This window comes from Lissotriton helveticus, chromosome 1_1 (assembly GCF_964261635.1).
Source record: "Lissotriton helveticus chromosome 1_1, aLisHel1.1, whole genome shotgun sequence".
Lineage (NCBI taxonomy): Eukaryota > Metazoa > Chordata > Amphibia > Caudata > Salamandridae > Lissotriton > Lissotriton helveticus.
In genome coordinates, this window is record NC_136057.1 from 1,399,913,990 (window position 1) to 1,399,939,446 (window position 25,457).

The 25,457-nt window shown below is 46.1% G+C and overlaps 1 protein-coding gene and 1 long non-coding RNA gene across 2 annotated transcripts in view; one reads left to right on the forward strand and one right to left on the reverse strand.

The window, feature by feature from the left end:
* The window catches only part of LOC144826035 (TLC domain-containing protein 4-A-like), a 159,253-nt gene that overhangs the window by 72,954 nt on the left and 60,842 nt on the right, over positions 1-25,457 (forward strand). Inside the window, exons 4-5 of the mRNA XM_078684329.1 lie at positions 14,478-14,536; positions 15,345-15,439. Of these exons, the coding sequence (XP_078540455.1) occupies positions 14,478-14,536; positions 15,345-15,439 (154 nt within the window). The remainder of the gene's footprint in view (positions 1-14,477; positions 14,537-15,344; positions 15,440-25,457) is intronic.
* LOC144826043 (uncharacterized) overlaps positions 1-25,457 on the reverse strand; it is a 766,049-nt gene that overhangs the window by 14,868 nt on the left and 725,724 nt on the right. The window lies entirely within an intron of this gene.

The window sequence follows — 25,457 nt, forward strand, 5'->3', positions numbered from 1 at the left end:
AACAAGCTTCCGGGGACCGGTTTCTGGCATTGCAGCCGTCTTCGGCCCGGCTTGCTTGAATCCTAATGGTGCAGTGAGCAAGGGACTCACATCTGAGCATACCCTGCCACTCCTATAGTGGCCAAAACGATTCAGAAAAGGGGGTGGTGATGGACAGAGCATCTGAATTAAACAGAACACTCATACCCAGTCAAAAGATCAGGGCTTGATCCATCACCGTTTTTTAGCTCACTGCACCATCCCAGTTCAGAACCTGGCTACATGCAAATTAGTCTGTCCCTGGCCCAGTGCATCATGGGAACAGGGCAGACCAAACTACCAAGCCAATTTTTTACTGGAAAGGAAACAAGCTTCCGGGGACCGGTTTCTGGCATTGCAGCCTTCTTTGGCCCGGCTTGCTTGAATCCTAATGGTGCAGTGAGCAAGGGACTCACATCTGAGCATACCCCGCCACTCCTATAGTGGCCAAAACGATTCAGAAAAGGGGGTGGTGATGGACAGAGCATCTGAATTAAACAGAACACTCATACCCAGTCAAAAGATCAGGGCTTGATCCATCACCGTTTTTTAGCTCACTGCACCATCCCAGTTCAGAACCTGGCTACATGCAAATTAGTCTGTCCCTGGCCCAGTGCATCATGGGAACAGGGCAGACCAAACTACCAAGCCAATTTTTTACTGGAAAGGAAACAAGCTTCCGGGGACCGGTTTCTGGCATTGCAGCCGTCTTTGGCCCGGCTTGCTTGAATCCTAATGGTGCAGTGAGCAAGGGACTCACATCTGAGCATACCCTGCCACTCCTATAGTGGCCAAAACGATTCAGAAAAGGGGGTGGTGATGGACAGAGCATCTGAATTAAACAGAACACTCATACCCAGTCAAAAGATCAGGGCTTGATCCATCACCGTTTTTTAGCTCACTGCACCATCCCAGTTCAGAACCTGGCTACATGCAAATTAGTCTGTCCCTGGCCCAGTGCATCATGGGAACAGGGTAGACCAAACTACCAAGCCAATTCTTTACTGGAAAGGAAACAAGCTTCCGGGGACCGGTTTCTGGCATTGCAGCCGTCTTCGGCCCGGCTTGCTTGAATCCTAATGGTGCAGTGAGCAAGGGACTCACATCTGAGCATACCCTGCCACTCCTATAGTGGCCAAAACGATTCAGAAAAGGGGGTGGTGATGGACAGAGCATCTGAATTAAACAGAACACTCATACCCAGTCAAAAGATCAGGGCTTGATCCATCACCGTTTTTTAGCTCACTGCACCATCCCAGTTCGGAACCTGGCTACATGCAAATTAGTCTGTCCCTGGCCCAGTGCATCATGGGAACAGGGCAGACCAAACTACCAAGCCAATTCTTTACTGGAAAGGAAACAAGCTTCCGGGGACCGGTTTCTGGCATTGCAGCCGTCTTCGGCCCGGCTTGCTTGAATCCTAATGGTGCAGTGAGCAAGGGACTCACATCTGAGCATACCCTGCCACTCCTATAGTGGCCAAAACGATTCAGAAAAGGGGGTGGTGATGGACAGAGCATCTGAATTAAACAGAACACTCATACCCAGTCAAAAGATCAGGGCTTGATCCATCACCGTTTTGTAGCTCACTGCACCATCCCAGTTCAGAACCTGGCTACATGCAAATTAGTCTGTCCCTGGCCCAGTGCATCATGGGAACAGGGCAGACCAAACTACCAAGCCAATTCTTTACTGGAAAGGAAACAAGCTTCCGGGGACCGGTTTCTGGCATTGCAGCCGTCTTCGGCCCGGCTTGCTTGAATCCTAATGGTGCAGTGAGCAAGGGACTCACATCTGAGCATACCCTGCCACTCCTATAGTGGCCAAAACGATTCAGAAAAGGGGGTGGTGATGGACAGAGCATCTGAATTAAACAGAACACTCATACCCAGTCAAAAGATCAGGGCTTGATCCATCACCGTTTTTTAGCTCACTGCACCATCCCAGTTCAGAACCATCCCCTTTTTGAAATTATCGTAGTGGGCCAACTGCGGCCGGAGAAGAGGATTTAGTGGTTTTCTGGCCTGGGAAGCGGCCAAGGTAGATGCCTCCTACACTGGAAATTATTAACCACGTATTTGGTCTCGAAGATAAGAGCAGATAGTTCCTCAAAATCCTTTAGGATACATTTCTGTCTCTGATTCATTGTTCGAAGCGTCCACACTAGATGGCAGGAAACACAAGCCTTTGCAATGCAATAGGTCTTGCATTTGTGAGAGTTTAAGCTTTTATTTATTTATCGGTTTTGATAATTAACACATAAATAAAAGGCATTGTCCTTTACTATGCCTAAACCTCAAACTCTTGTCAATGCGAGACCTACTTCATTTAAAAAAAGCAGCCGCCATTTTCGCGGGCTGCTTTGAAAATTAAAAGCGAGCATGGTGTGCTGAATGTTGCAGGAATACAATGAAAAGTGGTCCCAGTAGACAACACGTTTAGCAAAAAATACAATACACATATATTACCATCAATAAGAAATGAAAAAGGGCCACAAATTAAATCAATGATGAAAAAGTGTTATTTAATCACACTGTCACAGTAGTACTATATATACATAATATCCTCTACTGTATAAAAGAGTTGCCCGGAAAGAAGGGAGAGGGTATTTTTGTAAAGGAAGTTTGGTGATTACGTGAGGATCAAGTGATACAGGAAGGTAAGATCACTGTGCAAAAAGACTTAATTATGCATAACATCACAGAAATGGCATATTATTCCGCCACAGTTTAACAAAATTATGTACAAATCGCAGTTGCCATGCTGGACAATAGCAAAACACACAAGGTGATGGACGGAATGTTGCACATTGGCAAAACGTTCACCCCCAGTCACAGATCTGTGTTTAATCCATCGTTATTTTGCTCACCATGCCACCCCAGTTCAGACATGGCCATATGCAAATCAGTCTTGACCCTGTGCCTCATGGGAACAGTCCAGCCCAAACTGCCAAGCCATTTCTTCCCTGGACCGGAATCCAGCATCCTAGGACCGGTTTCTGGCTATCAGCCGTCATCCGCCAGGATAGCTTGACTCCAGTGGCGTAGTGAGCACGGGACCTACGTCTGGGCATACCGTTCCCACATAGGGCGAACAGCCAACACACAAGGTGATGGACGGAATGTTGCACATAGGCAAAACATTCACCCCCAGTCAGAGATCTGGGTTTAATCCATCGTTATTTTGCTCACCACGCCACCCCAGTTCAGACATGGCCATATGCAAATCAGTCTCGACCCTGTGCCTCATGGGAACAGTCCAGCCCGAACTGCCAAGCCATTTCTTCCCTGGACCAGAATCAAGCATCCTAGGACCGGTTTCTGGCTATCAGCCGTCACCCGACAGGATAGCTTGACTCCAGTGGCGTAGTGAGCAAGGGACCTACGTCTGGGCATACCCTTCCCACATAGGGTGAACAGCCAACACACAAGGTGATGGACAGAATGGTCCCCTCCACTCTGTTTTTGGACACTGCCAGACGTATAACGGTAAGTCGGCCTCTCTGTAGTTTAATTGATTGCCCAGAGCGTCCGTGAGCCATGCGCCTGTGGCCTGGGATTGTCTCTCATTTCCGAGACTGCAACCGCTGATGCGTTTATCTTTTGCTTTCAAACTCAGCAATGCTGGTTCCCTTGTCCCCGCTTTTGACGTAACCAGAACCACTGGAGAGCGGTGAGTTTTGTGTACTCTACATAGTCTTTGAGACTTCTTTAGGCAGCTCAGGATATACGCTTTAAAGACCATGATTTACGGACCCCTGCTCCTTCTGTTTTGTAGATTCAGTGCCCTTCGGTGCATCGATTCTTTGGAGTGAAGAGCAGGTAATTTTCCTAATCATACAATGGGTGGTGTATAACGTGGAGATCCTTACCTCCCGGAGTTTGTGACATTATTTTTTGCAGATTTTATACTCGATGGTCCTTGCCGATTGACTGGGGCTGGATTTACTCTTTTATGTGGATGTGGAATGCTGGATACGATCCGCTGAACGTAAGTGTCAGATTTCCACCGACATTCTTGAAGTAAACCACCCCCGCCCCTGTCCCATGTATTGGGGGTTTCTTTGGCTAAACGCCACCTGCAAAACAGGTGCAGATTTCCCGTTCTCGTTCCACTAGGAGCCTACACGCCCACCTATCTCATTACCGGCCCTCCCTGTAGGGCTGTTTATGGTAAAGTTGGGGACTTTTTAGCCCCTCTATTTTGTTCTTAAATCTTTAATTTTTCCTTTCTCCCTGAGATATTGCTAATCTCTAACATTACCCTATAGGTGCCCACTTCCCTATCACAGACCTAAGGAAGACCCCCACGTAAGGTGCTAATGAACCGGCATTATATTGGGGTCGACACTTCATCTTACGGCCCGCGTACAAACAACAAGGATTATTCTACTGTGTTTATTGTCCAGCACGGCAACTGCAATTTGTACATAATTTTGTTAAACTATGGCAGAATAATATGCCATTTCTGTGATGTTATGCATAATTAAGTCTTTTTGCACAGTGATCTTACCCTCCTGTATCACTTAATCCTCACGTAATCACTAACCTTCTTTCACAAAAATACACCTCTCCCTTGTTTCCGGGCACCTCTTTTATAAATTTGAGGATGTTATGTATATATAGTACTACTGTGACTGTGTGATTAAAGTACAAGTTACTTACCTTCGGTAACGATGTATCTGGTAGAGACTATTCTAGCCGCAGATTCCTCAACGTAGAATTATCCCCAGGCGTGAGACTGGATCCGAAAAACTTTTCTGCCACAGCACCCCTGCGCGATATAGAAGGGAAAGAAACAAATGGTGAGGAACAGCACCATCCAGAATAGTGCCAGGTACTAAGGCACAAAGTCATGGAATGAAAGAATAGAGCGCAGCTACTGTAAGCAAGTCTGTAACCAACATAACAGCATCCCTGGAGGCAGAAGGCATGTGAAAAGGGGCACAACAGACAAAGTCTGCAACCATCACCCGGAGCCAAGAAGGGTTCCAAGGCCAGAATGGAAGAGCAGTGACAAGTCATCCACCAACAACACCAGCAGGGAGAATCTCCTAAAATAACTGAGGGTCGAGACCCAGCCAGGGGACCTCAAACCCAAGGACTGTAAGAGTCAGAAGTGCAAGCAACACAAGGAAGCAGGGCATAACAAACCCTACATTGGAGACCAAATGTATGGGCACAAAAATACCCAGGCATTCGCCCACCAATCACCAGAAAGGAAGGAATGGAGCAACAACAACAAGGCGAGCATCCCCTTAGGGAGGGAGTAAGAAAAAGGCACTCACAGAGGACCGCCGCCCTGAAGCAGGCGAGTACAGAGGTCCGAGAGGGGTCCTCGCAGAAACGGGGAGGAAGGGCGGGTCGTGAAGGAATCTGCAGCTAGAATAGTCTCTTCCAGATATATTGTTACCGAAGGTAAGTAACTGGTACATCTGATAGAGACTACTAGCCGCAGATTCCTTAACAAAGAATAGATACCCTAGCCATACCCAAGGGGGAGGAGGGTCTGCGAGAGGACCTCTCCAGCGCAGAAGACCCCCATCAGGGGACCAGTCACTGGGACAGGGAAAAATAACCCAGTCCACCGCAACAGGGCAGGAGTCACAGGCCCTAAGCTGAAGAGAACCTCAGCATCGTGGCAGAACACCTACCCCAAGGGGATGTGTTAGAACGACAAAGAGGCAACCCAGCCTTCATCAACCGGAGAAAATAAAGGCAATACGAAAGAGGTCAGAACACCCCAAGCCCACTCAACGCACCAGGGACCTCCACCGGAAGCGCCAAGGGTACAGGCAACACAGAGGAGTACCAAGGAAGAAGAGCCACCCACATACTCCAAGGAGAAGGGGCAGAAGCGTGGCAAAGTCCTCCACTGGGAAACATACCCAGTGGAGAGGGCAGCCAAGCCCGTTATAGTTTGAAGTCAACAGACAAGACAGAACAGCACCTCAGCAATAAGGCAGGCAGAAGAATAAGAACGTAATCTCACAATGGCCCCATAGGACAAGAAGCAGGAGCGCCAGGGCCCACGCCAAGGCCTCCGGCCACAGAACAGAAGAGCAGGCGGGGCAGCCAGTCGCTGACAAGCGCCACGAAACTAAACGCCCAGACCACATCCGCACAGAATAAGGGCAAGGCTAGTTAAAGGTCACGAACGACCCCAAAGGGGACCTCTCTGGACAGAACCGATCCACGAAGAAGTGCGATCAGCTAGAAGATAGGAGGAGAAACAAGTAGGACGGACCAGGCCATCAACACAGGAAACTATTTCCTCAGAAACACCAGACAGAGGACCAGAGCAAACAGCAGGCAAAGGGCAAAACTACCGCAGCACTACACAGTAGGTGGGCAAGCCATACCCCAGTAAGGACCAAAAACCGCACCATCGTAATACAGCAGCACCAGGAGGGGTGAGGAACCCGCAAGCGGGAGTCCACACCCTCCAAGCGTAAGACAGGGCTATACAATAGCTACATGTACCCCACATAGCGTAGGACACGTCCCAAGAAAGCATGGGAAACACTCTTAAGGGAAAAAACAATTCTGCATCATAGGACAAAACCATAAACCTGCGGCAGAAACCACAGATGGCTTAGTAATCAGCCAAAAACACATCCCTACCAAAAAAGGGGGGCTGAAGCAGCAACCAACTGAAGAGAGGGGCCAACCAAGGACCCCGAGGGCACAGTAACCCTCACAGAAAGTGTTACAGCCACTCCAAACCCCCAAACCAGAATCAGGTGGGATAACGCCTCCCACCAAGACCCGAAGAATCAGCAAAACAACCTACTGAGGAGAAGGAGAAGGAGAAGGACAGAGCCCCACAAGAAGACGCTGAATGGCAGAGTCTACATGAGTATTAAACAGCAGGACCCCGTCAAAAGGTAGGACGACCAGACACACTCTAATATTTTCAGGAAAAACAGCATCACGTAGCCATGCATGGCGACGGAGAGCCAAGAAGTGGCCATAGCACAGCCAAGAGCATCGGCAACATCCAAAGCTGCACGAAGAATTAACGCAGCCAACTCCCTACCATCCAACACATGGCCCCGCAGATCATCATGGGCACCCTCATGAGAGACATGAGAAAGAAGGGACACCACAAAGTCCCACAGGCTGGAAGTAGCCCTGGTCAACACACACAAGTTGTTAGGCGCCCGCAAGGCAGCGCTGGAAGAAGCGAAGACGTTACGCCCCCATGAGTCCAACCACCGGGCCTCCCGAGACGGAGGAAACAACACCACAGGCAAACGCGGAAAGGCATTCCTCAGAAAAGCTCTTTGAGTAGAAGGGTGGAAAGAAAGACAGACCAGTGCGTGCGGAGCAGGACGATGGCGATGCAGTAGTGCCTGACGCAGAGCGCCCCCTAGCCCCCATAAGAGAATTATGGAGTGACGCTTCAAAAGGAAGGAACAACTCCCGTCCACGAGAGCCCTGGTGGAGAATCTCCAAGAGGTTGTCTGTAGGAAATGGAGTGACAGGTTCACCCATCCTCAGAATACCAGCAGCTGTGGAAATAGCCTGAACAAAGGCAACACTGGCCTCAGTAGGGCGCCGCGGAGGGGAAGTAATTCCTCTGTGGGTGATGGTTGCAGACTGAGCCGCCCATCCCCACGTTCAAGGGGGGGCGGCCAGCCCGGGAATAGAGGAGGATTCACAGATGAATGGGGAACCTGAGAGGCCCCAGGGCGGAGAGGCCGGTGGAGAAGCCAGCCGCGAGCCAAGGAAAAAAAGGTTTGAGGATTTAGGCCGTGTGGACGGCTAAGAGACTTCCCTGGAAGATGCCGGTGAAAAGGCAACAACACGGTGCCCTGTCTCCGGGGAGGAACACACCAACAGATGACAGACCTCTAAAGAAGAAGGGACCTCAGCAGACTAATCCAGAACCTGACGCCGGCGCGGCTCTGTGGAGTTCGCCATCGACGCCTGATCAACGTCGACCGGCGCCGGAGTGGGCATCCGTGGCGCCGGACCGACTCCTGCCACCAAGTGCTCTGCAGGAGAATGGGGCGAGGTCAACGCCGGAACGGCAAAAGCGCAGTGCCGAAAATGCGCCGGCTCGGCCTCAAACGGGGCAGCCGCCCGCGTCGAGGACCTAGAAGGACTCTGGAAGGCACCCCAGGTCCCTGTCTCCACCCGCGACGCCACTGGAGCCGGTGAGGAAGGCTCCCGGCGCTGGTGAGGCAGCCGCCTGCTCAGAGGGGGACTCGGGGACAAGCCCGGAGTCCCGGCCATCACCTGCGACACCACAGGGAGCCCTGTAGGGATTTGCGTCGAGGCAGGGACACCAGGCGCCGAAGAGGGAAGCCCCGAAGGACGACGCCCACCTCCTACGACCTGCATCCAAATCCGTTGGCGCCTCTGCGGTAGTCCCCGCGCGAGGCAAGGGTTCCGCAGACGTGACAGGAGGTGGAGGAAGGGCCAAAGAAGCCTGCAGCGCCGCAGCGTAGGCTGTCATTTGGGACCTAGTCGCCTCCGCCACGGGAAACGGTGGGTAGGGAGGCGACAGGCGGGGGTGCCTATCCCAGGGGGGGGGAGAGAGACTGCTCCCACCGCGAAAGGAGGACAGGGCCTCAGAGACAAACTGAAGGACCTACAAGCCGGTAAACCACGCCCAAAGGGCTGCGGCGAAAGGCAATGTCGCAGACGAAACTGGCGGCTCCTTGCCTCTGAGGTAGGGGACGGACGCTGGGACGACACCGACCTGGACAAGCGCGCCAACAGCATCTTTATCCGGTTCTCCCGCCGTGATTTAGGCTTAAGGTGCTGGCAGGTGTCTCAACTCTCCGAGTCGTGGTGCTCACCCAGGCACCACATGTAAAGGTATACGTCTTGAAGCCCAAAGGCATTCGCACACTGTTCCACGTAACGCCACAGTGTGAAAAAGAAGAGAAGGCCTGAAAACAGGCCAGGACACAATCCGGATCCGCGTTGCACGCGTAAAGAGAAAAAACTAACATAGGCGCGCCGGGGTGGGACTTATGTATCCTCGCTGACGACGTCAGGGTGGAGTCATGTGGTGCCGTCCCCCCGGCGCGCAGGGGTGCTGTGGGAGAAAAGTTAAGGAATCTGAGGCTAGTAATCTCTACCAGATTACCACTGTTTCATCATTGATTTAATTTGTGGTCCTTTTTCATTTCTTATTGATGCTAATATATGTGTATTGTGTTTTTTGCTAAACGTGTTGTCTACTGGGACCACTTTTCATTGTACTGCTTAGTACCCGGGGCCAAGTACTTTTGGGTGTACCCTTAGCTGTAACGAATGTTGAAGGAAAGCATGTTGTAGCTGCAGTAGAAGAAACTCATTAAAGGAAATAGTGCTTACAGACTTAAGACCTGCTGTTTAACAACAGAAGTAATAGGGCCAGTCCTCATGGGAGGTTACAAATGAAGACAAGGCGGTACTAAGGAGAGACTAAAAAGCCTGTTAACGAATCGGAAGCCAGCATTTACAAAGGACACTGATACAAGCCAATGACAAATATGGGCAGAGTGGAAGGGGCTTCAAGTCCATACTCAAATACAGCATGCCTCACAGAGCAGCACATGCGCTGCCCAGGCTTGTCCTAAAAACAATCTAGGATGAAGTTGGCGCCCATGCAAATTGTGGACTAAAGGAAGAGTCACAACATCTCTGGTGACTCAAAACTTATTTAAAGAACAAGTTGTAATGTCTGAGCCCAACACTAGATGGCAGGAGTACGCAGAGCATGTGTATCTACAGCTACATATAATCAACAAAGAAGAGCGAGAGAAGAAAGGGAACGCATTCGCCCTTCCTATATATACTCATTTAAACCAAATTAGAACAAGCCCACTACCTACTTAACCTGTATTCTTGAGAGGTCTGTCACTCAAAATCCCAAGGAAAAATGGGGGGAACCCTAGTTTTTTAATTTTTTTATTAAAGAGCCCTCACTCACCAACCTGGTTGGTGACATGCTTCATCATTGGGTTACACCCCTGTCGTCGAATGCTTCCTGGGTGTGCTGCAACGCCTGGTTACAGTGGAGCTGGTTTTCTTGTGTGTGGTGCAAGTGTAAGTGATTTAAAATTTACTCTGGATCTCATACCTTAAGGGGTATTTTAATAGTGGAGGCTCTGGACCAATTTTAAAACCAGTGGTGGATACCTGTGAGATTGTCTTGATCTATTGTTACGGCCAACATGTTTCAGCCATCTCTCCTAAGTGCCCCAGTGAGTCAATATGGCTTTCGTCGGGAACAGAAAAGAAGATCACATGCTCAGTAAGGCATACGGAGTAAGCTTGGATTTACAAACCTACATGGAAATGGTCACTTCTTGCGACTACTTCTACATGGAAATAGTCACTTTGGTAGTATAGTATTTCCTCACCACCTAGGTGGCTCCAACTGGGTCAAGACTTCCCACCCTCTGAGTCACATTGTATTCCTCCTCGAGAGTCCCACATATTTAATATAGGGTGCATGTGAACTTATTTTCTTTTCGCAGCACATCTTTGGAGCATTTGGTGACCACGGTGGGAACCCATTGAGACATGTCACTAGCTAGGTTGTAACAGAATTCTGCGAGGATTCCACGCTTATGTGACCTGTGATAGGACGTCTGACCCATGAAAGACTGGAGGAAGTTGAACTTGAAGTGTCCTCAACTTATTGGCTGTCATTGCATGTAATGAAGTGATTGACTGTACAAAGAAATATGTACATTGATTACATTTCGGATTCTTTTAATTTATTTTTCTGCCAAGAATTCCCAGGCTTATGACGAGGAATGATTCAAGCATGTTTATCTGTGATCGATCCAAATGCTGGAGAAGCTGCAATGCTGGTGCCAGTGTTATAAGGGCTTTTTGTGTGAAGAAACTTGCACTGGTGCTGCCTTTATTCTACCAGGTCTGCATATGACAGAACTTACACAGCTCTGTACTCATTCTGTTTGCGATGAAAGCTTGCACTTCTGCTGCCTGGGCTGTAGTTTTTAGGTCTCGGCTAGACAGCTCTTGCGCTGTCTCTTTGAGACATACTGTATCTACTCTGTGGGGTCAGAGCCTACTCAGAGGCTTCCCATTTGCTGACTGCATTGTCACTCTCCTAATCTTTATCCTCATTTGTCCATGGCATGCATTTATCATGCCTCTTGCTGTGTTTACCACTCGCAGACAGCAGAGACTAAGTACAATATAAATACACTGGTTACCATTTTAGTATGTGTTTGAGGGACTACTTAATTCTTTCTTGAAAAGCAATTGGCACTCTTGGTCCTGTTCTTATCTCCTCACGTTTGCTGTAAATTCCAATACTGGGGTCAAATGTCAGACAGTGCCTGTCTTCGCTTGTTCTGTTTTCTTTGCTTTCCTGGCTGCTCCGTCTTCCTCTGCCGAGTGTCCGACATGCATTTGCAGTCTTGTGATTCAGCGCCTCATTGTTCACTTTATCATCTGGTTGTTTAATTTTATGAAGTACACGATGCTCTGAATTCAGCCGTCGCTTAAAGAAGATTTCCCTTCCGTTCGCTGCTTTGTCCAAATACACTGTCCAATGGAAACACTATAATTGCATTTCCTGTGATTCCTCGCATTACCGGACAAGTCTTCTCATCTACTGCCACTCGGTGATAAATGCATATCCCCTTCGCATCAGTGGACGGCTTCAATAAAACATGTTTGAAATCGATTAACCCTGGTTTTTATCTGCTAACTTTAATGTGCTCCCAAAGCAGCTTTACCTGAAAAATCCAAACACAAGCAGAAACATTTTTGGGTTTTGCTTTCAGCAGCGCCCTCAGAGAAACATTTAACGAAAATTCTAAATATACTTTCCCTGTAAGGCGGGGCTAGTTTAGTTGTTCACAAGGACCGAAGGCACAGAAACCACATGTCACATTTAGAGCCCAGCTTTCCACAGAATGAGGAAGGTCTGTGAGGAGGAGGTGGGTGGTATTCAAAGGAACCACAGGCGCCCAGACACTCAATAAAGAAAGTAAGGGGTCAAGAGGAACAGAGACTCTGAAACCAATAAATGAACTTGCAATCACTCAAGAATGCCAAAAAAGAATCTCCTTAAAACATGCATATCGCTAGTCATTTAATGCACGTTTTACATTTGCGGATCTGCTGAAAACTTTTGGTGAACTCGATATAGAAATGTGAAAGAAGCAGTTAGCATTTCCTACGAATCTATGTTATATTTCTTGATACATTGTTGATACTTAGAATGGGACAAAAGATGCTGCTCGTGCTTCGTCTAAGCTTTAACGATGGAAAGGCTGTATACAACTTCTCAGCGTATTATTATTATTGGAAGCGAAATAGCTTAATATTGAGTTTTTCTGTATTTGTTTTGCCGTGGTAGAGCAAATACCATTTCCGAGTTTGCTATCCCACAAGGCGAAAGAATGGAGCAAATTAATTTGCACGCTTCTGCAAAGATTCAGTGGTATGGATTTTATCCATAAACAACTGTCAAAAAGAAAAGCAGCGCAGTTTGCACTATTTTTGCTTCTTTGGAAATAAAATAAAATGGAAAAACAGATTGTCCAAAACTAAAAAAAAATCGGTTACCTCTTCTTTTGGCCTGGCTGAGTAAATACCAATATCTACATGATCTATTTCACACACAGTTTGACTGAATTGTGTCAATTAAATGTTCTTGTTTTTTGTGCCTGTGGAAAGTTTCTGTAGTGAGCCTCTTGGTTTTATGAGACTCGCATGAAGGGGAAAATTTGAATTTTATGGTGTGCTATCCTGCCCTCTTTCTCTATTATTTACACACAACAAAAATGTGAAATTTGTTTGATATATGTGATGGCCTTGGTTGTTGAAAATTCAGTTTTATCCGTTCCCTGATACTCACGCACCAAATGGGAAATTAAATGAATTAGCTCTGTGTTTTTTTGTATCAGTGAAAGGTTTCTGTTTATTAGCTCCTGAGAGAGTGAGGTGCATACACCCTGTTCATATACAATTAGATTGCCCGTATGCTTAACATATGTAGAGCTTTAAGTTGGCCGGGTATTTTCAGTTCTAAAGAGCAGGTGCTGAAACGAGTTCCTATCGGGCTCTCCATTTTTGCTCTCACCCTCAGGGTGAAAAAAAATCTTACCTCTGCTGCAGTACCACCCTTCACTGCATTTGATATAACTTCAAAGAGACTCGTTCTTTCACAGTCTCAACATTTCAAAACTGAGGCATTTTCAATACTAAACACAACGAGGTAATAGTGGTTGCTTATTTATCTAATGCAACTAACAACCATTGTCAACGCCAATAGCCCTGACTTGTTGAAGGTGCAACGTTAATTTTGTATTACATATCTGGAAGCAATGACAGAAGCAGCAAAATACCAGGAGGGCAGCACATTATGCTCAGCACAGAATTTTAGCTTGCATTTTTTTAAGCCGCACGTTTAATAACATCGGCCACACACCTTTGAGAGCCTCCTCCTCAGTTTTTTCATCCTACTTAAAGCCCTGTACGTATGGTTTTTAGGATCTGCAGCTCCACATACAAGATACGTGATAGTGGAGTTTGTGCATCTTGCCAAAGCAAAATTGTGCACAAGTTCGCACATTTTCGAAATCTCAGTGAAGCATCCTGAAAAGAACTGACATTTATTTATTGGGGACTCACTCACCTTGAAGTAGATGTGTTGTTTAAGTTCCAATTTTATATTTTTGCTAAAAAATACACACACAGTGACACCATGTCCTGTTGGTGTTTACAAAGAAGTGCCGTAGGTGAGCACCGGCAGACACCAGCACAAATTAAACACTTCATGGTGCATTTTTAAATAACAGCAACAATAATATTGCACCACAGTGCTAAAAATATGTAGTGTGGGTACAGATGGAACAGTACTTTGTAGTAGTGTGTCCCTTGGTACAAGCCATTTTGGGTGCTGTAGCAGTGTAGCACAATAAAGCCAAATAAGGTCAGTGCTCAGTTGCTATGGGACATACTTTAAAACTCCTGATTCAGCATGATGGTGAATTTGCATTCTGGTAGCATGAGGGGGACCTGTCTGGAATATGGTACGGATCTTAAACCCAACGGAGGGTATAATATCCCTGAGGTGGGGATTCAAACAGCGTTATAAATGAGATGGCTGCCTGTCCTACGAATCTGGCTCCACTTCATCAGTAACACATGCTTTTTTCTTTAAATATTCACTATACTGCAAAAAAAAGAAGCATAAATAAAAATCATTGCCATTTACAATGCAAATAGCTCCAACTTCGACAAATGTTTCTGTGTGTCAGAAGTATGAACTGCAGCTACCTCTGCTGCAGCAGGTCTCCGAGTGGAGATAATGTGTATTGAATGAGTCTGCTGTACCCATTCCAAGTGTGTGAGTAGAGCTTCCACTGCCGCTGCCGCTGCCTTTGCTGTCTCCACTTCTCCAGGTAGTCTTAGATAGCACTGCTACTGATGTGCTTGCCTTACGCAGACTTATTTCTTGATTATTTTAAGGGGAGACCCTCGCCTTGTCAAGATGAACGTGGCCATCACTTGCGGGTACCTGATTTACGGTAAGGTCTACCTTGCGCTACCTGTATTATCGCTCTATGAACAAAAACTCTGTCTGCTAAATGCTATGAGAATGTATTCTGAATAGATACCTTTAACAGTAGACCTGAAATCACTCAGCTTGACTATCTTTCCTATATACATTTCTGGATTCGGAAAGTTGTTTGTTTACTATTTCTTGTTTACCCCTTTTTAGGGTTCAACTTGTTTTGCTATTTGTTCAGCATTTGCTATCTGTACCTCTATCTGTTAATTGCTTGTTCCTTTTCACATTTTTTGTGTTTACCATGTCTGCTATTTGTACAGCGCTCGGATACTCGTATGGATCATGTTTACACTATATAAAACTCCTAAATAAATAAAGAACTTGAATTCCTTAAAGCATGCAATGACACTGTGCCTGCTTGTGTGCTTGCTCTGTCAATGCCACAGTGCTACTACTTTGTGCCTGCCATTTTTTCCAGTGTTCTGTGCATGCCTGTGTGTTTCACTGTGTGCCCTGTGTACATTGCTGTGCACCTACGTTGTGTTTGCTGCCCAAATGAGGTTCTCTGCTCCATCTGCCTGTTGATGACGGCTGTGTACCTTCTTACATGCATGACTATTCCTGTCTGTGAGTGTAACTGCTCTATGTCTGCCTGCTCCGAAACTGCCTGCTCCGTACCTGCCCACATACATTACTGCTTTGTTTATTCATATCTGTAATTTCTTCGTGCATGAATTCTCTGTGACTATGATTGTCATAATGAGCTGTAAAATTGCCCTACCCATGCTGGTTATAAAAATCCTGCCTGTGTCCTGTGCTCACAGATATGCTGCTTCTTGCCCGGTACTGGAAGACTATGGGAGACTCGTTCTTCGTGTGCCACCACCTGGCTGTGCTTTATGCCTACGGATATGTGCTGGTGAGTTGAAATGTGCTGTACCCCTGTGTGACTATGCCTGTGTATGGAGCACAGCATACAGCACACACATCGATTACCTAAAAAGTTGCCTACCGTTAAGGCTTACAGCAGGTCACAACACAGGCGTAAACCATCATTAAAGCATTACTCAGCACAGGGTTGTATAAAAAAAATCACTTTATACCGTTCATTGAACAGACCTTGCTACCTTGTAAATTAGGTCACCGCAGAGGTGGGAACCACGATTAAAAAGCTTCACCGAGCAGGCTTAAAGTTTTTACAGGGAAATGTCATCACTATGACTACTATAAGGAAGACACCATTACTTCTACTCCCCCACTTCAGATCCCTTCCATAAACACTGGACTCCTCATTACTTGAACAACATCACTTCTTTCTACACCTTGACCCTGTACTCTTCTGCTCTCAACGCTAAATCATAGAGTTGCAAAAAAACGCTACCTCTACGTCAAATTCCCATTTTCACCATTAATTATGTACTTTAACATACCTATGTCACAGAAATAGATGCACTGCGGCAGTACAGGCAACATTTTGGAACTCAATGACTGAGGTGTGAACACTTGTGGTCCAAAAGGATGTTGAAAGCAACAGGAAGGCAAATTCAAACCGTTTTACTAAATGACAGCCATAAACATGTGGCATTATTCAAACGCAGCTGCTACGCAGAACGTGCATGTAATACTACCCATTGACTAACACCTATCTACTCTAAATGGTCATACTCGAAGTTGACAAATCGATTGGTAATGGTCGAGCCAAAGATGGATTCCTCACACCAAGTACCCAAAGGCTAATTACATTCTGACCAGAATGGGGAAACGAGAACTCCCACTTGAACCCCCGAAGGGTAAAAAGTGACATCTGCAGCAGGTGTTGTCCTGCCTAAGGATGTCACTTTTATGTGAAACAAGTGACATAGAACATTCTTGTAGCTGTTCCCGATTTGCATGCTGTGCGTACACCTGCTGAACAATGCTTGGATGGAGATGGAGGAGTACCTTTGGGCTTCTCTTAAAGTTTAAAAATGTGTGGTGTATCTCCTTATGTGCCTGTGTGTGCTTCCCGTTGCCCTACTCATTTGAGCCATCTCAACTCTGTTACTACAGCGCATTTCAGTGCTGTTACTTCAGTTGCATTAGGTCGGAAATCAATTAATCCAGGGAAACGGGCATGATTTTTAAGAATTGATTAGGCCAAAGGTAATGAAAAGTAACCAGGGCCTGATTCACAATAGTAACATACAGTTTTAAGTAGTGTACACTTTTGAGTACCTTTCGGTACCTTTTAATCTAAAGTTAACCTATACTTTTTTCTTTTCACTTTTCCACTCTGTTCCTCTTTCTGCTTGAAGTCTTGGTTCCAACCGGTTATGCTCCCCTCTTTTTTCTCCCCAAGCCTGTCCCTTCCAGTCTGCCCTCTGCCATTTGTTTGTCTTATCCTTTACATTCTCTTTTCCTGTCCTCTTGTTTATTTTATTCCCTCCTTTCCTGTATGTGTGTATGTACGTAAGGGTGTTTCTACAGTACAAACGTAGCTGTACAGTAAGCGAATACTGTACGAAGATGGGAGTAATGGGGTAAAGTATATTGGAGGGTAATCCAGTCATGACTGAGAGATTACCAGCTTGGGGGTCAGGCGATTCCGAGGGTTACACCTGGATGAGGTGTTATGCTACAAGGTGGGTCTTCAGTTCCTTCCTGAAGAGCAGGAGAGTGGGAGCTTGATGGGTCTGCAAGGGGTTGTGTGAGAGGCGGGGCCAGAGCAGAGTATCCAAGTGTTGCATTTTCATATTTCTGTACCTGTTGGTACATTCTGTCCCTCAGTCCCCCCCCCCCCCCAATCCTTGCTTCCTTTGCTTTTTCCATTACCTTCTCCATTGGAACCCTAGCAGATTAGAAGAGAACATTTCTGAGGAAAGCTTGCTTATGTGAAAACTGGACGGTGAACGCTTAGTATTGTTCTTTATAGTCTGCTTTAATCAACATTTATTTCTTGAACGCATAGCTTTGAACTTTATTATGTTACTGGTTATGACATCCTGTTCAGGGACAATGAAACAACACCGTGTCTCTTACCTCAGAAATTCATCACCGCCTCTCGCCTCGTCATTGCAAGTGGAACCTTTATCTCTCCATATGGTTTCTTATGTGGTGGCTTGAGGACCTACATATCTGTGATCTTTGACGAGGGGTTGTATGGCCCTTTGGGTAAGCGGCTAAAAGTGCAACCTGTGGACCCTTCTTCGGGGTCTGCTTCTCTTCTTGAGGAGGCTTCCTGTCTACTTCCTGCAACTCTGTAGCTCGAGACACTTAGCGGTTGAAAATACTTTGGAAAATTCATGTTAGAGTAGTGCTATTTACTCAGCGAGGATTCTTTAGAGTCTACAACTTCATTCAGGGCTAGAGACTGCTTTGAGTCCTCAAAGAGAGAAAAAGTGTGTTCATTTAGCATGGAGAGCATCTCCATCTAACAGGAGACGCAGAGGGGTGCTTGTTTGGAGATTCTATTGGCTTGCTTTCTGAACTAAACTTTTTATTTCGTAATCCACATGCTAGTAATACGACCGAAAGCAATCCCTGCGCTAATATTAGCTTTAAGGGTATGAGTTTACCTACTCCACTTCTGTGACCCTCTTTTAGATGAACTTTAATGTGTCTAAGAACTTCTGTACCAGTGCAAGCATTTCTTTTTTTAGTCATTTTACTTACAGTATCTTGTTTACTATTCACTTTGAATGGCGAATAAGTTATTTATAACAGTCACCTCAGCTAACATTTCAAGTTAGTGTGCAATTCTTTTGCATGTGTTTTCTGTGCATGTTACTCCTTGAAAGGTATTTGCGAAATTATGTATTGTCTGATATTGAGAAAAAACTAGAGACTTACAAATAAACGCATTTTGCGGATATAGTTGCAGCAAGTTTGTCACAGCCATCTTCATTTTTAGGTCTCGCCTGTCGATGCGCATGCGCATCGAGCAAGGCGAGAGTATTGGGACTTATCCGCTCTTTATCCACACTGCAAGGAATCGTGGCGATTCCTTGCAGTGCCCGTGACTTTTAAGCTCAATGCGCATGCGCATTGAGCTTAAAAGCGCGTGCACGTCCGTCTTTGTTTACCCGCTCCGCCCCCTCCCCTTCCCGCCGTCTCGCATTTCCCCTGTCGCACTTCTACTCCCCCCTCCCCTCTCTTCCCTCCGTCTTGTTTATTGTACCCGCTCCGCCCCCTCCCCTTCCCGCCGTGTCGCATTTCTCCTCCCCCCTCCCCTCTCTTCCCTCCGTCTTGTTTTCATCTTTGTTGTCTTCCTTTGTGACTGTTTTTCTATCTATATCTTCCTCGGTCTTTCTTCGTTTTCTGTCTTTCTCTGTTTAGCTCTGGGTCACCATCGAGTGTGCGGGCCCACCACCACAGGCACAATTTAAACACACCTTAGCTGTTAAGAAAATGTTACTTCCAATTCCGCTAAAAGGCAAATGTATCAGTGGAATAAAAAAAGATTCCCGATTTGTTGTACATTAAAGCACAGCTGCTGTGAACTGCCATGGTTTTCTGTATAATGGAAAATATTGCCGGTAACTTGAAGTTTGGATCAAATCTTTAACAAAATTATGTTACATGTCTGTATGCAGCGTGAAAATAAATAAGTATTTTGAAATGGAAAAAAATGAAAATAAGTGGGCAATTTCCGCACGTCCGTCTTTGTTTACCCGCTCCGCCCCCTCCCCTTCCCGCCGTCTCGCATTTCACCTGTCGCACTTCTACTCCCCCCTCCCCTCTCTTCCCTCCGTCTTATTTATTGTACCCGCTCCGCCCCCTCCCCTTCCCGCCGTGTCGCATTTCTCCTCCCCCCTCCCCTCTCTTCCCTCCGTCTTGTTTTCATCTTTGTTGTCTTCCTTTGTGACTGTTTTTCTATCTATATCTTCCTCGGTCTTTCTTCGTTTTCTGTCTTTCTCTGTTTAGCTCTGGGTCACCATCGAGTGTGCGGGCCCACCACCACAGGCACAATTTAAACACACCTTAGCTGTTAAGAAAATGTTACTTCCAATTCCGCTAAAAGGCAAATGTATCAGTGGAATAAAAAAAGATTCCCGATTTGTTGTACATTAAAGCACAGCTGCTGTGAACTGCCATGGTTTTCTGTATAATGGAAAATATTGCCGGTAACTTGAAGTTTGGATCAAATCTTTAACAAAATTATGTTACATGTCTGTATGCAGCGTGAAAAAAAATAAGTATTTTGAAATGGAAAAAAATGAAAATAAGTGGGCAATTTCCGCACGTCCGTCTTTGTTTACCCGCTCCGCCCCCTCCCCTTCCCGCCGTCTCGCATTTCCCCTGTCGCACTTCTACTCCCCCCTCCCCTCTCTTCCCTCCGTCTTGTTTATTGTACCCGCTCCGCCCCCTCCCCTTCCCGCCGTGTCGCATTTCTCCTCCCCCCTCCCCTCTCTTCCCTCCGTCTTGTTTTCATCTTTGTTGTCTTCCTTTGTGACTGTTTTTCTATCTATATCTTCCTCGGTCTTTCTTCGTTTTCTGTCTTTCTCTGTTTAGCTCTGGGTCACCATCGAGTGTGCGGGCCCACCACCACAGGCACAATTTAAACACACCTTAGCTGTTAAGAAAATGTTACTTCCAATTCCGCTAAAAGGCAAATGTATCAGTGGAATAAAAAAAGATTCCCGATTTGTTGTACATTAAAGCACAGCTGCTGTGAACTGCCATGGTTTTCTGTATAATGGAAAATATTGCCGGTAAATTGAAGTTTGGATCAAATCTTTAACAAAATTATGTTACATGTCTGTATGCAGCGTGAAAAAAAATAAGTATTTTGAAATGGAAAAAAATGAAAATAAGTGGGCAATTTCCTCAGCTGCTGTATAAATCTAAAGATTTCCAGTTTATTTTTCATGGAATTTTGCACAAGCTCTATTTTTCAGTACTTAAAATTACAGCTCTTACCGTCAAACCATTAAGTCGAACCGTTTTTAAAAACATTTTTTATGCTGTTACGGTAGATAGAACACTGCCTAAAGTAGCTGACATCTTTCCGAATGTCCCTGCCTACCATATAGTTTCTAGTTTGCTACAGAGGCGTGGCAGGATCGGCATCTATAGCATGCCTACGAACCCTTACCCTCCCCCTTTTGTTTCAAGTTTGTCTTGCCACTTGCCCCATTCTGCGTGTATTTTGCTTCATTTCCCCATTCTTGGTTGTGTTAATCCTTATCGCTCGCGCATTTATATCTTAAATGACCTGACGATTTTCAAAATCTCCTTTAGCAACACTACCCCCCCTCCCCCCCCACCACCACCATATCTCCTCCCTGACTCCCTAATATGCACTTCAAAATTTGACCTAGAGTGTTAGAGAGCTGTTATTATGTGAACCTGCGTGAGATCGAATGAGTGGGTGCCATCCCTTGCATACCACTGTGTATCACCTCGGGTGGTCTTCTAGGCGCCCTGGTCCTGCTTCAGACGTCTGTCGAGTTAGCTCGAGCGGTTTGCATTATAACAAACGCTCATGTGCCGTCCGCTTCGTAATCTTTACCTGCAGAAGAGACTTGAATCATCGAAGATAGATTGAGTTAGCCTGGCAGAATTTCCATGCCTGCTTTAAGTGCGTCACAGCATTCTGCTCTCGCCTGGTCATGCTGTTTTCCCTGGAATGACTGTTTTGCTAAGCAGATCCCTCTGTCATTGTTCCAGCATGCTGCTTCACGGGCTACATTACGGAATGCAGCACTGTCTTAATTATTTGCATTTGGCACGCGACCTTCTAAATCTGCATCCTGTCAGGCAGTTCCATTTTCGGTGCGCCTTGCACCTTTTCCTGGAGTCTCCTGCGTGCATTGAAATGTACTTTATCCGTATTCTCTGAAGTTATCCAAGTTCTGGCAAGCACCATGCAGGAGTCCTGCAACACCGCCGCTGCTGCCGTGAGCAATTCACGGATTTCCGGCTATTTGCGCGTCCACAACACTGTACGCAGAACAAGAACATCTGGGGGCGCCGCCATGCTTTCAATAATCTCCAAATTCTCCACGGACCACCCTCCGGCGTTTTTCACAAAGCTGCTCCTATTTCACACTCCCCAGTCTCACGTGGTACACCCCTCCTACCAGCCTTAGTGGTACTCAACCCATACCAACCCCAGAGATCTTCTTGCCATTCCAGCTTCGCGCGGGTTCTCTGTCCTGCCACTGTCCCAGTGCGTTTCTACCCTGGGAATGCCCCACCGTGCGCCGGTCACAATATCTCACACAGTTCGCACCTTGCTGTCTCGCTGTGGTGCTCTCTCTGCCCTGCAAATCTCTGGCCGTTTTCCCGCTCTATCAACTCCCAGTGGTATTTATGCTATAGCCCCCTCCTGTGGTATTTCTGCCCCCCATAGCTTTGCGGTCCCTCACTCACCCTCAACCCCTCACCCTCACTCACCCTCACCCTCACTCACCCTCAACCCCTCACTCACCCTCAACCCCTCACCCTCACTCACCCTCACCCTCAACCCCTCACTCACCCTCAACCCCTCACTCACCCTCAACCCCTCACTCACCCTCACCCTCACTCACCCTCACCCTCACTCACCCTCAACCCCTCACCCTCACTCACCCTCACCCTCACTCACCCTCAACCCATCACCCTCACTCACCCTCACCCTCACTCACCCTCAACCCCTCACCCTCACTCACCCTCAACCCCTCACCCTCACCCTCACTCACCCTCAACCCCTCACTCACCCTCACTCTCACTCACCCTCAACCCCTCACCCTCACTCACCCTCACCCTCACTCACCCTCAACCCCTCACTCACCCTCAACCCCTCACCCTCAACATCAACCCCTCACCCTCACTCACCCTCACCCTCACTCACCCTCACTCACCCTCACTCACACTCACCCTCACTCACCCTCACCCTTACTCACCCTCACTCACCCTCACTCACCCTCACTCTCACTCTCACTCACCCTCAACCCCTCACCCTCGCTCACCCTCACCCACCCTCACTCACCCTCACTCACCCTCACTCACCCTCAACCCCTCACCCTCACACAGTGGAATAGGTCTCGGAGCATTTGAGTTAGAGCTTTTAGAAATGTTTTTTTTTTTTTTTTTAATTCTTTAGCATTGGCTACAGGAAACAAAAATGCTAAAGATTTACAAAAAAACCCATAAACAATTCTAAAAGCACTAACTCTAATGCTGCGAGACCTATTGCATTTCCAATGCTTGTTATTCTGGTTCCAGTGAACCAACCTTCACATGGAAACAATGGGTCAAACTTTTTAAATTGTATTTAATAGCTATAGGTAGGGAATGTGTTCTCAATTACACAAACAATATACCAGTTTCTCATGAAGTGGGTAAGGAAGAACAGCCGGGCGTTTTCCAAATAAATTGAAACATTTGGAAGTACAATTTAAACAAACCAAATTAATGTTGTCCTTGAGAAGCATCATTTATTTGAAAGATTGCAAGGAAAAAAGGAGAAATTTGTCAGTCATGTAACCTTACTTGGAGGTCTTTCTGATATATGTGAATTCAGATAAATGTGTGATTCTTTTATCAGGGGCCAGTTGATACAATGTATGAATAAACCTAAAATTTAGAATAGGTTGCTAGCCAAGAATCCCAATTTGAGGGACGCAATTGATATAGCTAAACGTATAGAGCCAACTGTGTCAAAGACATGACAGTAACCACAGAAAATTCTATTTATGAAATTAGCGATCAAAAAAAGGGATTACATGGTAAAAAGGACAAAGTATTTCATCCTAACAAGGAGCAAGCAAATCAAGATGTAAAATTTAATGTTTCAGGTGTGATCGTTCTGGACATACACCTAACAGTTAGTCTGTAATGCAGAAGTGCTACACGTAGAAAGTGCATAGCGATTTTAAATAATAGACATGTCAATGTTGTAAAGAACATTGAAGGCAAGGAAAATAAAGTTGTTTTCCGGGTAAATTGTAGTGCAGACCAGATTAAATTAGTGAAATGTCAAATGTGAGTGTACTGTTTCTGTGTGCACTGATTCATGTTCACCATTAACTATAATAAATATTCTAAATAGAACAGCTAGGCCTGCCACAGTGAAAAGTAGTTTTGGTTGCTAGTCAATTGTTATCAGGGATAAAGTGCATAGAATGAGAAAGCCAACAAAAATACAGTGTCTAGCAAAAGTTATTTGGAGACTACGCACCACCCTTTTCCCATAATTCGTGAAATACTGAGCATGATGGGAGAGGGAAGTTATTTCTCAGTGTTTTACTTCTTAGGTCTCGCTGATCCAGCGCATGCGCTGCTCTGCGAGAAAGAACAATAGTTACTTACCTGTTAACAGGTGGTTCTCCAGTATTGGTGTCTTTCATAGATTCACATGCCTGAATCATTCCCCGTCGTCGGAGTGGGAGTCCCACGGTATATAAAAAAGCAATAATATGCCATAAAATATATAGCAATTATCAGAAATACTAAACCAGGAAGTAAAGTAGCACCAGCTACAGTAGAAAAACTTCCACATCAGTGACTATCCTAGTCGTTATGTATTAGTCCAAACTGCAGCCAATCAGGCAACAGCACCCACCAGGATGTTCTCTCCAGAGGCTCAGGCTGTCAGATTTTCTCGCACAGGAGTGAAACCCAATAATGCCTAAGTGAGTCTCTGGGGGGAGGCGGGAGGGTTGCATGTGAATCTATGAAAGACACCAATACTGGAGAACCACCTGTTTACAGGTAAGTAACTATTGTTCTTCTCCAGTATTAGGGGTGTCTTTCATAGATTCACATGCCTGAATCAGAATGGTAAGCAATACTCCTAACAAAACGCTCGTAGACGTCAAAGTGTCAAATATATATATATATATATATATATATATATATATATATATATATATATATATATATATATATACAGTATGCATGTATAACAATCATCATCAACATGTGAAATAACGTCTAAAGAGCATAGAGAAGGAGGTGGAAACAGAGGCTCACCTTATTTGAAAAGATTGTGCAGCACTGCTCTTCCAACCGAGGCATCTGCGTCGTCTGCTGAATCTGGACAGTAATGTCTAGTAAAGGTGTGTCTGCTAGACCATGTAGCAGCTCTGCAGATCTGTCGAAGAGGCACACCAGCAAAAAGGGCAGTGGAAGAGCTAACCGCCCTTGTAGAATGTGCTCTTGGCAAGGCCTGTAAGGGTCTACCGGCCTGCTGATGGCAAAGTCCAATTGTAGAGGAGACCCATCTAGCAATGGTCTGTTTTGAAACTGCGCAGCCCTGGCGTTGCCAGCCAAAAGCTACGAACAGTTGGTCTGTCTTGCGAATGGCAGAGGTTCTTGAAAGGTAAAACTTGAGACATCTTCTAATATCCAACGAATGCAGTGCCCTTTCAGCCGGAGACTGTGGGGCTGGAAAGAATGTCTTGAGGACAACTGGCTCATTCAAATGAAAATCCAAAGGCACCTTTGGCATGTACGTTGGATTAGTACGTAGTACCACGAGTCCGTGGTGAATTGGATGAAAGGCGATCTAGATGTAAATGCCTGAATATCGCTCACCCTTCTAGAAGATGTTAAAGCGAGTAACAATGACACTTTCCAAGTTAAAAATGTCAGGTCCACCTTATGGATCGGCTCAAAAGGGTGACGCATGAGCTGAGTTAGTACGACATTCAGATGCCATGCAGGTGGAGGTTTTCGTACAGGCGGAAACATACGAAACAATCCTTTAAAAAATTGCTGAATGATCCTTTCGGAAAACAAGGAGTTTGATCCATCTTGACGAAATCTAGAAATGGCAGCCAGGAAGACTTTAAGAGTCGAATGCGACAACCCCAATCTGGCCAAGTGTAAAAAGAAGGGTAGAATTTGCTCAGGCTTGGCATGAATGGGATGGAGACCGTTAGACTGGCACCATGCACAGAAACGCCTCCACTTAAATTGGTAGGTCTTGATCGTAAATGGAGCCCTGGCTTTCGCAAGTACCTCCTGGCAAT